This window comes from Chiloscyllium plagiosum, unplaced genomic scaffold (genome assembly GCF_037043375.1).
Source record: "Chiloscyllium plagiosum isolate Xiang-an unplaced genomic scaffold, Cpla_swu_hap1 HiC_scaffold_33, whole genome shotgun sequence".
Classification (NCBI taxonomy): domain Eukaryota; kingdom Metazoa; phylum Chordata; class Chondrichthyes; order Orectolobiformes; family Hemiscylliidae; genus Chiloscyllium; species Chiloscyllium plagiosum.
The window spans coordinates 21,818,041-21,830,955 of record NW_028270171.1 but is presented as its reverse complement, the minus strand read 5'-3'; the positions used below and the strand labels follow the sequence as shown (position 1 = coordinate 21,830,955).

At 40.6% G+C, this 12,915-nt stretch overlaps 1 protein-coding gene across 8 annotated transcripts in view; it reads left to right on the top strand.

Annotated features, from left to right (window-relative positions):
• Nucleotides 1-12,915, top strand: part of LOC122542284 (myocardin-related transcription factor A-like) — a 194,307-nt gene that overhangs the window by 105,990 nt on the left and 75,402 nt on the right. For 7 of the 8 annotated variants that reach the window (XM_043679876.2, XM_087978344.1, XM_043679872.2 and 4 more), the window contains one exon: nucleotides 3,436-3,501. In XM_043679876.2, the coding sequence (XP_043535811.2) occupies nucleotides 3,436-3,501 (66 nt within the window). Of the gene's footprint in view, nucleotides 1-2,846; nucleotides 2,866-3,435; nucleotides 3,502-12,915 lie in introns of those variants that run through there. The other variant, XM_087978348.1, reaches the window with a different exon arrangement.

Here is a 12,915-nt window from a genome sequence, read left to right as displayed (position 1 = left end):
AGTTAAGCTGTAGCATTTTTACTGTTAGCTGATCTCTCTTTGGATGATTGCCTTGCTATCATTCAAGAGAAACATTTTGTGCAGTGCATGCTGACCTGTGTTACATTACGCATGAGGATCATTAAGATAAATGAGTTCTGGGGGTGTTGTGAAAAGCACATGGGAGAGAGACAATATTGGATGATTCTGCTCTGCAAGTGAAGTCTCAGAATGGGATTGACAACTTAGTACTCGTTCCCTGCATTTGCTGCTGTAACTAGATTTCTTACCTTGTGATTTTCTTTTCTGTAATTCTGTGTTCCTTTGTGTTCCTTCATGAATCACAGCTTGCAGAACTCATGACTGAAACTACAGCAGAATCCTTTTAAAGCAGGATTCCAGTCAAGTGGACTGAGTGGAGGATATTTACATAATTAATGTTTTAAATAAAACACAGTAAATGAAGGATAAACATTGTTTAAAAAGAGACTTAAAGTTGAAGCTTTTTCTCTTGCAGTTGTCATAACTACAGCAAAAGAAATGAACTTGAGGGGAGAAAAAAGCGACACCGCCATTTTATATACGATGAAAAGATGGTGCTGATAGGCTGGGCCATAATTGTCATGAAGATGCAGAAAAAATACTTCCGTAATATAAAACTAAGAACTGCATATACTTGAGATATGAAACAAACACAAAAAATGCTGGAGAAACTCAGCAGGTCTGGCAGCATGTGTGGAGAAAAGACAGTTAACATTTTGAGTGTCTTCATAATAGTTGACTGTCAGTCTTAATACTCAGATCAGATACCTAGTTTCTGTTTGGTCAGGGTATAGCCATGGTCTTCATGGCCCCTTTTCTGTAAAGGGTGCAATGTATGTACAGATTCTTTCTGCCTGCAAAAAAACGCTGTCTCGCATATTAGTCTATTAAGGTTCTAACACATGTAAATGCATCACACTAGTGGACTTAGCTGATCATCTTAAATGAGTTACATTGGTTGAACACGTATCTGAAAATGAGCAGTTTATTTTTGCGCACAATGCTTTAGATTATCCTGTCTAAATGGCCATACTTCATGTGGAGCAAGTTTGGAAAGTTATGTATGCTCATTCTACTACTTTCTGTGTTCATCCCTCTGCCCTTCATATGCCAAATAAACTTTCAATGCCCTCTGCTTTCATCTGAAGAATACATCTCTGTTTTCCAAGCTGGAGATACTCAAAAGTAGGACCACTTCCTTCCCTACCCACTTCCATTTTGGATGCACCAAGGCCAATTTTATTTAACTAGCTGAGGTTAACTGGCTTGCCTAAATGCAAAATACTGCAATGCTGGAAGTCTGAAATAAAAACAGCAAGTGCAGGAGAAACTCAACAGGTTTGGCATCATTTGCAGAGAGAGAAAAACAGTTAATCTTTTCAAGCCCAATATGACACTTGTATGGAACTGTCCAGTAATTGCAACAGAGACCAGATTTCAGGACGTCCATGCCTAACTGTTTGGTATTTTTGTGCAGTCTTTCCGTCTGTATTATCTGTTAATTCCCTATCAGCATTGATTTTTGGCAAAAGCATTTCTGCCAAAACTAGCAATGCAAGGTAGATCTTGGTACAGTCTGATTTTCCAGATATGCCCATCCATATTGCAATGCATGTTCTGCTGGCTTGTTTCATTTATCGTGGTCATGGGTAGAGTTTGATGTTTGCTTTTAAAACTTATCAAAATAGTAAATCAAATCACGAAAGGTTTTACAGAAACAATGCATGCATTTACTTTGTCCTTTCCCTGCTGGTTTGCCCCCCTCCCCAAAACAGGAGATCAGTCTTTGTGTTGAATGCTGCTTGCCAGAATTTGTAAAGTGTAGTAGTTCTTTTCTTCCTGCCCTCCAATCCATCACATCTCCCAAATACCACATCTGACATTGGGAATGGAAAATAGGTGGGGAGGAGGAATTGTAAAGTTGAGCATGGCTCTTCAGCTTTGTATTTGCCTCTAGTTTTTCGGAAAGGAAACATTTTGTTGGAGGTTTCCTTTAGTTTGTCCATAAAATTAACCCAATATTTTAATGTTTTAACAGTAAATTTTAAATTGTATCTGGTATGAAAATGTTGACTGGATGTGCATAGTGTGAAAATGTTTTGACTCAGTTTAAAATTAGGATTAACTGAGATGAGTATTTGTGGTTTGAATTATTTTAGTCCTTATTTATCTGTGACTGCAGCTGATTTTATTTGCGTCCAGTTTGTTGATCTAGAACCAGGCTTGGTTTGTGAAAGACCAGAGGATATTTAAGTTAGTCTTGTATCACAAATCAAATGACTGCCTGATAACTGGAGCAGCAAAACTGGATTTTCATGAGAATGTGGAGTGGTCTGTTTTTCATTTGATAATATGATCTCTCCTAACTCCTCTTTCCCATGATCCTGTCCCACTTTGAACATGGATTCAATGCCCATTTTGCTTTTAAAACTTTTGAAAGAGATGGAATTGAAATAACTCAGTGAGGTTGAAAGGTCTTGTGGCTTTGGTAGAGTCAACTTTATAGTTAATAGCAAGCAAGCCTGAGGTAAGTGTGATCGAAGTGTATTGTGCTGTCGCCAAACTTTCCCTTTGTATTTATTGTCTGGTTCTGGTCGTTGAGTTGTAAGTGATTCAGCTGCTAGAAGTGGTCACAGAAAGAGGCGTGGCTCTGGCTGAATTATCGGCAGGTAGAATTTGAGCATCTTGGATTTGAAACGAGGCAACCGCGAGGGATAGCCTGCAAGACTAAAGCAGTGTGGATTACTTTTTCAAACAAGGCATGCCTATTAATACTGCAAACCAGAAGGTCAGACAGTCTGAGGGTCAAACTAAGGACTGAAATGAGGAAGTTCTTCTCAGAAAGTAAGTTGACACATAGGAGATCTCAGTGGGCAGCTCAAAATTGTCAAAAACCCCTGCAGGATTGTTGAAGAAACTAGACAGTGTTGAGAGAATGGTTAGTCTCTCATTGGGCAGTTGCCTTTCTTGCCCTTCCCTTCCATCCTCCAGATTGTCTCTAAAAAGTTTGTCGTAATCTGTGACCCTTGAATTACTGATTCGGTACTACAGCACTTTTGCAGGTGCTGACTCCTGTATGTATGGCCTTGTGGGTCACATACAGGCAGTATGTTCCAAAGCTGAAATTCTCTTCATGGAAAGAGGGCAGGAGACAATTTAAAAAAGCAGTTTTGTTTTTGACAAGACTTGAACTGTTTTAAATTTAATTGTCAAGCTTATCGAAATGACAGCCGTCTTTGCTGTTTCCTACTTAAAAGCAGATGGGCGGAAATGCTAGATCTGTGACCACTTCTGCAAAAAGTGAAGGTTAAAATGGAGAACTTTCACAAAGCATGGAGTAGCTGCACTGTTTTGCAGTCGTAGCCTGGAGCACTAATCGTGTGTGTCCTCTCTCTCTTTGTCTCTCTCCGACAGTACTGCAGCTGAAGCTTCAGCAGCGGCGGACCCGGGAGGAGCTGGCCAGCCAAGGAATCATGCCACGTAAGTAACATCACATAGAATACCCTGTAATAACTGGTCGATGTACTCTGTTAAAATGAGGGTTGTTCATGCCATTTTGTGACTAAGTTGTCTGTGTATGTTCTTCAACTGGTTGTATCTTTTTCTTTTTGGCCACACAATCCCCGCCAGCTTCTCGATCTTAAGTCCAAATTACATACTGTTTGAATGATTGAAAGCTCATCTTTCTCCTTGAAACAAATTTGGTTTGATGTCTTGGGTATCAGATGGTGGAGAGCGACGACTGATCTCAGGTTTGTCTCTGCATTGAAGCTACCTACGAGAATTCGTGTGGCATTTAGCACCCACTGCTGAAACCGCCTTCCCTTTGCAACAGAGGAAGAAACTCTTAGGCCCCTCAATGAAAGACTGTTTGACTCAAATAGTTCTTCCTCCTTTGGTCTGTCTGGTTAGAGAGGAGACTTCCTGACATGGATAAGCACATACAGGCTTAGTGGCCTCGTCTCCTGAGTAAGTATCACAGCAACCCGTAACACAATGAGCAGTGATCTTTCCACAGCAGTTTAATTTTTGGAGGCTGTGGTGGTATTTGGTCACACTTGCCTTCCAGGCACTGCAGATAAGGTGTTCCTACCAGGAGGTTTTTTTTTTCCAAGTTGGAGCAGAACAGAATTTACCAAAGCTCGGTACAAATGGGCTGCGACTTTAACCAGTTCCTCGAGCTCTTGCTGACTATGTCCTTATTTTTGTGCAGTCCCGTTCATCATCGCTGACCACATAGACAAGGCGGCACGGTGGCACAGTGGTTAGCACTGCTGCCTCACAGCGCCTGAGACCAGGGTTCAATTCCCGCCTCAGGCGACTGACTGTGTGGAGTTTGCACGTTCTCCCCGTGTCTGCGTGGGTTTCCTCCGGGTGCTCCGGTTTCCTCCCACAGTCCAAAAGATGTGCAGGGTCAGGTGAATTGGCCATGCTAAATTGCCCGTAGTGTTAGGTAAGAGGTAAATGTAGGGGTATGGGTGGGCTTCGCTTCGGCGGGTCGGTGTGGACTTGTTGGGCCGAAGGGCCTGTTTCCACACTGTAATGTAATCTAATCTAATCTAATCTAATCTTAACCGGAGCTCAAGTTTAAACACTTCATTCTAGTTTTCACATCCCTCCATGGCCTTACCCCTTGTCTTTGTAACCACCTAAAATCCTACAATCCACCAGGATCTCTGCACTCCTCCAGGCCTTGCCTCCCCCCCCCCCTCCCATATTAATGTTTCCACTGGTGGCTGTGCCTTCAAAACTGTCAAAGTGCTTCACTCTGTAATTTAATCCTAAAGTCGCTCCTGTCTTTTTAAGATGTTCCCTGAAACTAAGAACTAAGATTGTGTTCATCTACCCTAATGGCTTGTTGGTAGATTGTTTTGCCCAAAGTATTTTATTACAAGTTGTTAAACTCCAGCAGTACGTCCACGCATCAGAGAGAAATAACTTCCTTTCACAACTTACTGCTATATACTGACCAGAAGTACTTTTGAAAGATAGCCACTGTCGTAATGTTTGGAAATTGGGCAGGCATTCCTGGAGCTTGCCTCTTGCTCACTTGTGCTCGTGTTCTCTGGCCAATGTTAAGTGTGTTGCTCTTGATGGCGAGAGGCTGCACATTCCACTCTAGTAAACAAAAGCTCCATTTTTGTGGTGTTCTCAGGAGTTTTGCTTGAAGACTTTGTGGCTGATTCCTGATGGACATGTGCACACGTTGTAATTCATGTCTCCAATTGTGTAATGAAGTTCTTTAGGATAAAGAACCTTATTTTATTACAGAAATACCTTACAAAGAATCAGATTAAATTTATTGGGTTGTGTTTTAATATACAATCACAGAATCTGTACTGTGGAAACAGGCAATTTGGCCCATAGGGGCCATACTGACCCTCTGAAGAGCATCATACCCAGACCCAAATCCCTACCATATCCCTGTCATCCCGCATTTCTCATGGCTAATGCGGCTAACCCACCTAGGCTGCACATCTCTGGACATTGCGGGCAATTTACCGTTGCCAGTCCACCTAAACTGTACATCCTTGGACTGAGGATAATAAGAGTTAAGAACCTGAGAGCTTTGACAGTGTGAACATTGCAGAATCAAGAACTAAGAAAGTCACTTTTTGAAAATAAGGGGTCATGAAGACAGTGATGAGAATTTTTTTTCACTTAGGGTCATGAGTTTTTGGACTTGTCTTCAAATGACAGTGGAAGCAGAGTCTCAGTGTTTTAAGGCAGAGGTAGCTGCTTGATGTGCAAGGGGGCGAAAGATGATCAGGTGTGGTGATAATATCGAGTAATCAAATCACTAAGAACTTATTAAATGGTGCACACCTAAGCAGAGTAACCTCCTCTTCCCAGTCATGTATGTCAGGCGATGAGTGCTGCACTGATCCCAGATAATATCCTTTATAACGTTAGATTCTACAGCTTACTTCACTAGAAGTGAAAAGATTGAGAGGTGATCTACTAGAGTCTTTAAAATTATGAAGAGGTTTAATGTAGATAGTGGTGTGTTTTCCTGTTTCGTGAGTCTGAAGTTTGAATATAAAAGTCCCATATAAAATCATTCAAGAACCAAGGTATGACCTGTTTACCCAGAGTGTGGTTAGAATATGGTACTTGCTGCCATAAAGAGTGCTTGGGGTGAGTACTGTAGATGTGTTTAAACAGCAGCTAAAAGAGGGACAAGGGTAGATAAGTTTATCCTGATTTGCCTGAAAGGTCATTGGCAGTGTTACTGCCAGTCAAGATCTTTTGGCCCAATTGGGCTGGTGCTGTGTTATAACTACAATGCATATCTCTCCTTGTGCTGCAATTAATTTGTGAACGGTAGCTTCTTTTTTTTATTGTAAGTCAGAGCTGGCTAATTCTGGAGAAAGGAGCTGCTGACACTGGAATTCTGGTTTGTCCACTGATTTTAGTGGAGATGGTCTTGTCTGTCCAATGGCTGGAGGGTTGTTGTTTCTCTCAAAGAGCTTGGTCATTTTTGTTTTAGGGGATTGATTCTGCCATATGGATATTTGTTCAAAGCAGAACCAGTAATAAAAAAAAAAGTCACCACTAAAAATCAGCTAGCAGAACAGATGGACAACAGTCATATGTGATGCATGCAGCTCCCATTGCCTTTGGCATTGGCATGTGGAGCCACAAATTCCTCCAAACTCTCTGTTACATGGTCATTTTTGTTTTAAAGATTTAATAACTTGACTACTTCTTGAGATTGCAACATTGTTAATAAAGAAGGTACAGCAAATACCAGTTACATGATGAATGGCAGTTCTAATGGGGTGGCAGGGAGCTGGAAGGGACAGTCTAAAAACGGTGGCATGGCTGAGATATTTTCACAGTTCTTGTGGGTGATCTAACCTCATTTGGAAAGGAAGGCAGTTACATTGAGACCCAGTAACTGGTCTAGAAATAAACTTCAGCAAAGTATGTTCAGACCTCTGCTCCACAGATCTGTTACTCTCTTTAATGTAGTGCTAACTGGAAGCTTATTTCCCTTTAAGGTTGTATTCTCAGATTTGTCATTACCCTGGCGATAGTGCATGTCCACTGCCCAGTCTGGTTTATTCTCAAGAATTTGTAACTGCTTACAAATTCCAGCTTTCATGTAGTTTAAAGGGCAGTTGAAGCAGATCTATAGTGTAGTTGTATCTTTATGTCCTAATCTATTACTTTTATTAATTGCATTAGATTGTCTGTCTGCAAGATTTTATGAAGTCTTGAATGTGTGTTTGTTGCATTCATTAGTGCTATTGAGGGAGTACTATTGTGTTGGATTTGCAGTGGCTCTGTTGCAATGTTAAACCAAGAACATGCCCGCCTTCTGATTGGCAATAATAAGTATGACATGATTCGGAGAAGAGTCCACATTTCTTCTTGAATGTTATTTATTGCTCACCAACATCACCAGATTTTTAAAATGTATTCTTTTGGCTTGTTAGTTGCACTGGCAAGGCCATCATTTGGTCCTCCCTAGTTGACCTTAAACTAAGTGCCTTGCTAATTTTGAGAGGCAAGTTTCCTTCCCTAAAAGATGCTAGTGAACCAAATGGGATTTTACAACAATCTGTGATTGCTCTCATGCTGATCTTGAAACTGACCAACTTTCAATCCTGCACTTTATTATTGTAATTAAATTTAAATTTCGCAATCTGCTGAGTTGGGATTTGAACGTGTCCCCAGAATATTAGCTTTGGACTCTGAATTAGTCCAGTGACATTATCGCTGCACCATGATCTCCCCCCAGTCCCCAGGGCTCCTGACAATTTGTTGGGGCCTTGCATTTATAAATTGGCTGCTTTCCTTCATTTCAACAATGATTACGCTTCAAGAAATAACATGTAATACACTGAATACCTTGACATTCCAAAATGTCCTTTGTGAAGGTTTGTTGTTTTTTTTCCTTCCTGTAGCTGATTTCGTTGGGATTTGGGGCAAGATGGGAGTTATGCAGTAGTTGATCACGTTACTCGTGAACCAGAAAGGAAGATTCAACAAGTGCTCTTGTAATCTATGCATCCTGCATGATGACCTGTTCATGTGCAGTTCGACCATCCATCCAGTAGCCTTAACACTCTTGTCACCGACAATCCCAGAATGTGAGAACTACGCATTGTGCAGGAATATACTGGACTTCTAGAAAGGAATTCCATACCTTTTAGGAGAGAATGAGAATATTCAAGATACAGTTGAGTTTCTTTTATTTTTATACAATAAAGGAATTAAATCTAACACAAAGCTGGGTCTATGCATAATGTGGATCATTAAACATAGGAGCAGAAGCAGCCCATTTGGTCCATCAAGTCTCCTCTGCCTTTCCATGAAGATCATGGCTAGTAATGCTAAACTCCTGCCTTTTCCCCATCACTCTGGATTGCTTTACTGATGAAAAAATCTGTCTGCCTCAGTCTTAAATATTCTACATGACTCAGCCTCAACCGTCCTCTGTGCTACGAATTCCACAGATTCACAAGCATCTTAGAGGAGATTCCTCCTCATCTCTTAAGGAGGTGACCCTTGACTGAGATCTTATCCTGTAGTTCTAGACTCACACGAGAAAAACTCTCTCTTAACTACCTTGTCAAGCTCCCTGAGAATCTTGTCTATTTCAATAGGACTCCTCTCATTCTTCTGAACTCCAATGAGTACAAGCTCAATCTACTCAACCTGTCCTCATGAGGAAATCCATCCATGCCCAGAATTGACCTAGTGAACTTTATCTAGATGGCTTCCAATGCCAGTGTATCTTTGCTTTAAGTAAACAATACAAACTGTCTTCAGTATTGTAGGTGTAGACTGACTAGTACGTTACATAGTTTTAGCAAGACTTCCCTATTTTATGCTTCACTCGTTTTGGAATAACATTCAGCATTTTATTTGGCTTCCCTGATTACCTGCTAAACCATCTGCAAACTTGGTGATAATACATTCACTTCCATCATCAATATATATTGTAACTAATTATGGATCCATCATTAATGCATGTGCCACTCCACTAGTTACGGGTTGGCATCCTGAAAATGTCCCTTCTATCTCAACTGTGTGCTATTACCTAGTCAATTCTCTATCCATGCTAATATACTACTCCCAATATCAAAGACTCTTACTAAGCAAATTTATATACGCCACCTTATCGAACATCTTTTGGAAATACAAATAAATTTCGTCTCGTGGTCCCTCTTATCTATCCTACTTGTTACCTATTCGGAGAATTCTAATATTAATAAATTAAGGTCTGATTTCCCCTTCATGTAGCCGTATTGACTATGCATGATTGTGTTTCTAAAGCTCTGCTATAGACTCTAGCTTTTTCCCAATGACTGATGTTAAAACAACCAGCTTATAGTTGCTGTTATTTTTGGTCTCCCTTTTTGAGCAAGGATACAACATTGGCAGTTTTCCAATCCTCTGGGACTTCACAGAATCCCTGCAGAATCATAGCATCCCTACAGGGTGGAAACAGGCCCTTCGGCCCAACAACTGACCCTCTGAAGATTATCCCACTCAAACCTATTCCCCATTGCTCTACATTTACCCCTGACTAATACATATAACCTACACATCCCTAAACGCGATGGGCAATTTAGCATGATCAATTCACCTGACCTGCACATCTTTGGATTGTGGGAGGAAACCTACGCAGACACTGGGAGAATGTGCAAACTCCACGCAGTCATCCGAGGCTAGAATCGAACCCAGGTCCCTGGCACTGTGAGGCAGCAGCGCTAACCACGGAGCCACCGTTCTGCCAGAATTCTTTAGTATCCTCAGTGCAGTCCATCAGGTCTAGGGGATATATATCACCCTTTAGCCCCATTACTTATCTGGTACTTTTTCTCGAGTGACTGGTGTTTAATTCCTTCCCTCACCTTGCCCTTTGGTACTCTTTTTTTGGGATGCCAATAGTGTCGTCTATTGTGAACATTGATGTAAAATATTTATTTAATTCCTCTACTGTCTCCTGGTTCACCCATACTATTTCTCCAGCCTCCTTTTCTAAGGGGCCTGTATTCACTTGGTGTCACTCTTCCTTTTTATATATTCAAAGAAGCTCTTTCTGTCTGTTTCTATATTACTTGTTAGATTATCCTCATATTTTACTTTCTCTCTTGTTTTTTTAAGCTTTTTGGTTGTCTTTTGTTAGCTTTTAGACCTTATCCAATCCTCTGGCTTACCACTAATCTTTGTCACATTGTATATTTTTTTTCTTTGAATCTACTATCCTTAACTTGGTTAACCATGGTTGGGTTACCCTCTTTCTCCTTGTTCACTGGAATGTATCCTTGTGTGTCAGAAACTAATTCCTTAGATGTCTATCATTGTTCTTCAGCCATGTTTTCTCCTTCCTCAATTCACTTTCGCCAACTCTGAACTCATCCCGACGTAATTTCCCTTAAGTTAAGCACTTTATTTTCTGACCCAAGGTTCTCACCCTCCATCTGAATGCTAAATTCTGCTATGTTATGGTTACTGTTTCCAAGGGGATCTTTTATTCCCACATCATTTTTTAAATGTGCCTCACTGCACATAATGGTTTTAAGCATTCCTAATTTTGATAGTTGGCAGGATTTGTGGCGCAACTCAAGTGAATCTCAGATTCATCACCCGAACCAGTCAGCCAAGACTACATGCTGCAAAAAAAAATCATCTTTTATAAATGTTACCGCAGCACCCATGGTGTCTTGTGAAGAATTTAAATAAAATCTGTGAAAGCTTTCTGAAGTTTAAATGTTGCAATTCAGCACATTAAAGGCAGGTAAATACCTGAATCAAGAGACAGTTCCCTAATGGTGTGAGCTGCTTTGTGATCAACAAATCCAAAATAGTTGACAGTTCTGAAATAAGATATGAAATAATTATAATAGCAAGTTGCACCATCTCGTGCCCACTGTGTATAAAGGAGAAACCAGACTCTTTAGGCTGTGCAAGGATAAAAGTTAGCAAGGATTGAATTTCAGAAGCGTTTACGCCCCTTCCTGAAAGATCTCCTGTGTAGCCAGGCAGCAAAGTGAAGAAATTGATGTAACCTGATCCCAATTGCCTTGTTTTTGACTTAATTTTGTGTGTGGTGACCTGCCCAAGGATATCCTGATGTTGTTTTGGGGTTGGAGAGTGGAAAATATGTGCCATATTAATTGTATATTTAAGTAGATTTTGTTTTCAGGCTATACCACAACCTCGGTTACTCACTAAGATAAGAAATTTCAAGCTATCCACACTAATTTGAATTAAAATCTTTCTTGGAAAATGAGAGAGCTTATATAGGAGTCCATGAAATATCTATTCAGTCGACTTTTCTTCTGACTGTCTCATCCCGCAAGTCGCATTCTTGTCATTGAACAGGTGAGCAAGCTGTTTGCCAGTGTCACTTCCAATCATGAGTCAATGAGTATGTGATAGTGGCCTTGGTTTTATCGAATCCTGTTCTGTTCTTGTGGCTGCCAGGCCTTTATCTCATGGTGCCACAGCACTGTTGAGATAAAGGTTGCTGAATAGGGTATCATGAGTGCAAACCTGTTTCTGCACTTGTGATGTGACGCTAATAATGTAATTCGGCATCTAAACAAAAGTTGACATCCAATCTTAGCGACGTGGTCCCAGCAGGGTAATGTGATGCAGTATAAAGCTATCCAAACTAAACAGCTGGAGCTAACTAAGCATCACATTCCAGAGTTTTAACCTGCTTTTGCTAGCAGCCAAAACTTTTGTTGCAGATTACCGATTGGATATGTCGCCTGGTGTGATATGGACTAGGAAGCCAGTCACACCTCAGTTTTTTATTCCTCTTGCGATAGCTGGTGATTGATTTTATTCTTTCCACGCACATCACTGACAAGGCCAACATTTCTTGTCCATCTCTAAATGATTTGAGTGGTTTGCATTGCCACTTCAGAGTGTTGTTCAGAGTCACCCACATTGCTGTGGATCTAACCTTGGCTGGCATACTACAATTAGTTTCAGTGCCTCTGAACTAGACTGGAGCAGTCAGCCAAGGATTCCTGCTCCTGTTGACTGTTGAGTGATTGTTCGACTTGTGATGTGAACTGAATTATGCTGTCCTGTCCCACACCACTACCCTCCATCCAGCCACTGCTTATTGTTTTGGTTCACATCTGCCAAATGGGCACAGGATGAGGTACTGAATGGAGACTGACCTGTATAAAATTGACCCTGAAAGAAGCACTGCCTTTTTAAGAGAATTGAACACATTTCAAGAAGGAAATAACTATTACAGTTTTGTGTTACTCAGAATACAGAAGCGTTCGTACATTGGTAACACAAACGTTGAATTAAAATAAATTGTCTGAGAAAGTTGTCCTGTTTTGTAAAGCTCTCCTCTATGTAAGGGAAGAAGATAACTCAAAACAATCTGCTTCAACTTCTGTTGAAAACTGATGCACATGCACATGGTCAGTGGGTTAATGCATTTCCTGGAACTGGGAAGTGCCTCAAAAAATTATTTTCATATTTAAGGTGAGATCATTTCTCAACACAAATTTACATGGCTCCTTTGACAAGCCACACTCAGCCAGTGTCATACACTAGAATGATACCAGGACTTTCATAGGGTTACAGGATGAAGGCAGGTTGAATAAATCAGATTTATTACATGACTGAGTTATATTCCGTTTTGTTTAGAAGACTCGATACAATTGAAGATTTTCGCAGGGTACCCTAATGAGGTAGGGTCCAAAACAAGGAGGCAGTCTTAAAATTGAGTCAGGCCATTCAAGGATGAAATCAGAAATTGTTTCTTTTCCTCAGTGTAGTTAGTAGAAATGTGAAACACATTCTCCCTCAAATGTTTGTGGATACTGTGTCAAATGAATCCCATGAATGAATAAAACAAAAATGAAATTTCATGACCATTGGGAATATGTTTACTAGTTAAAG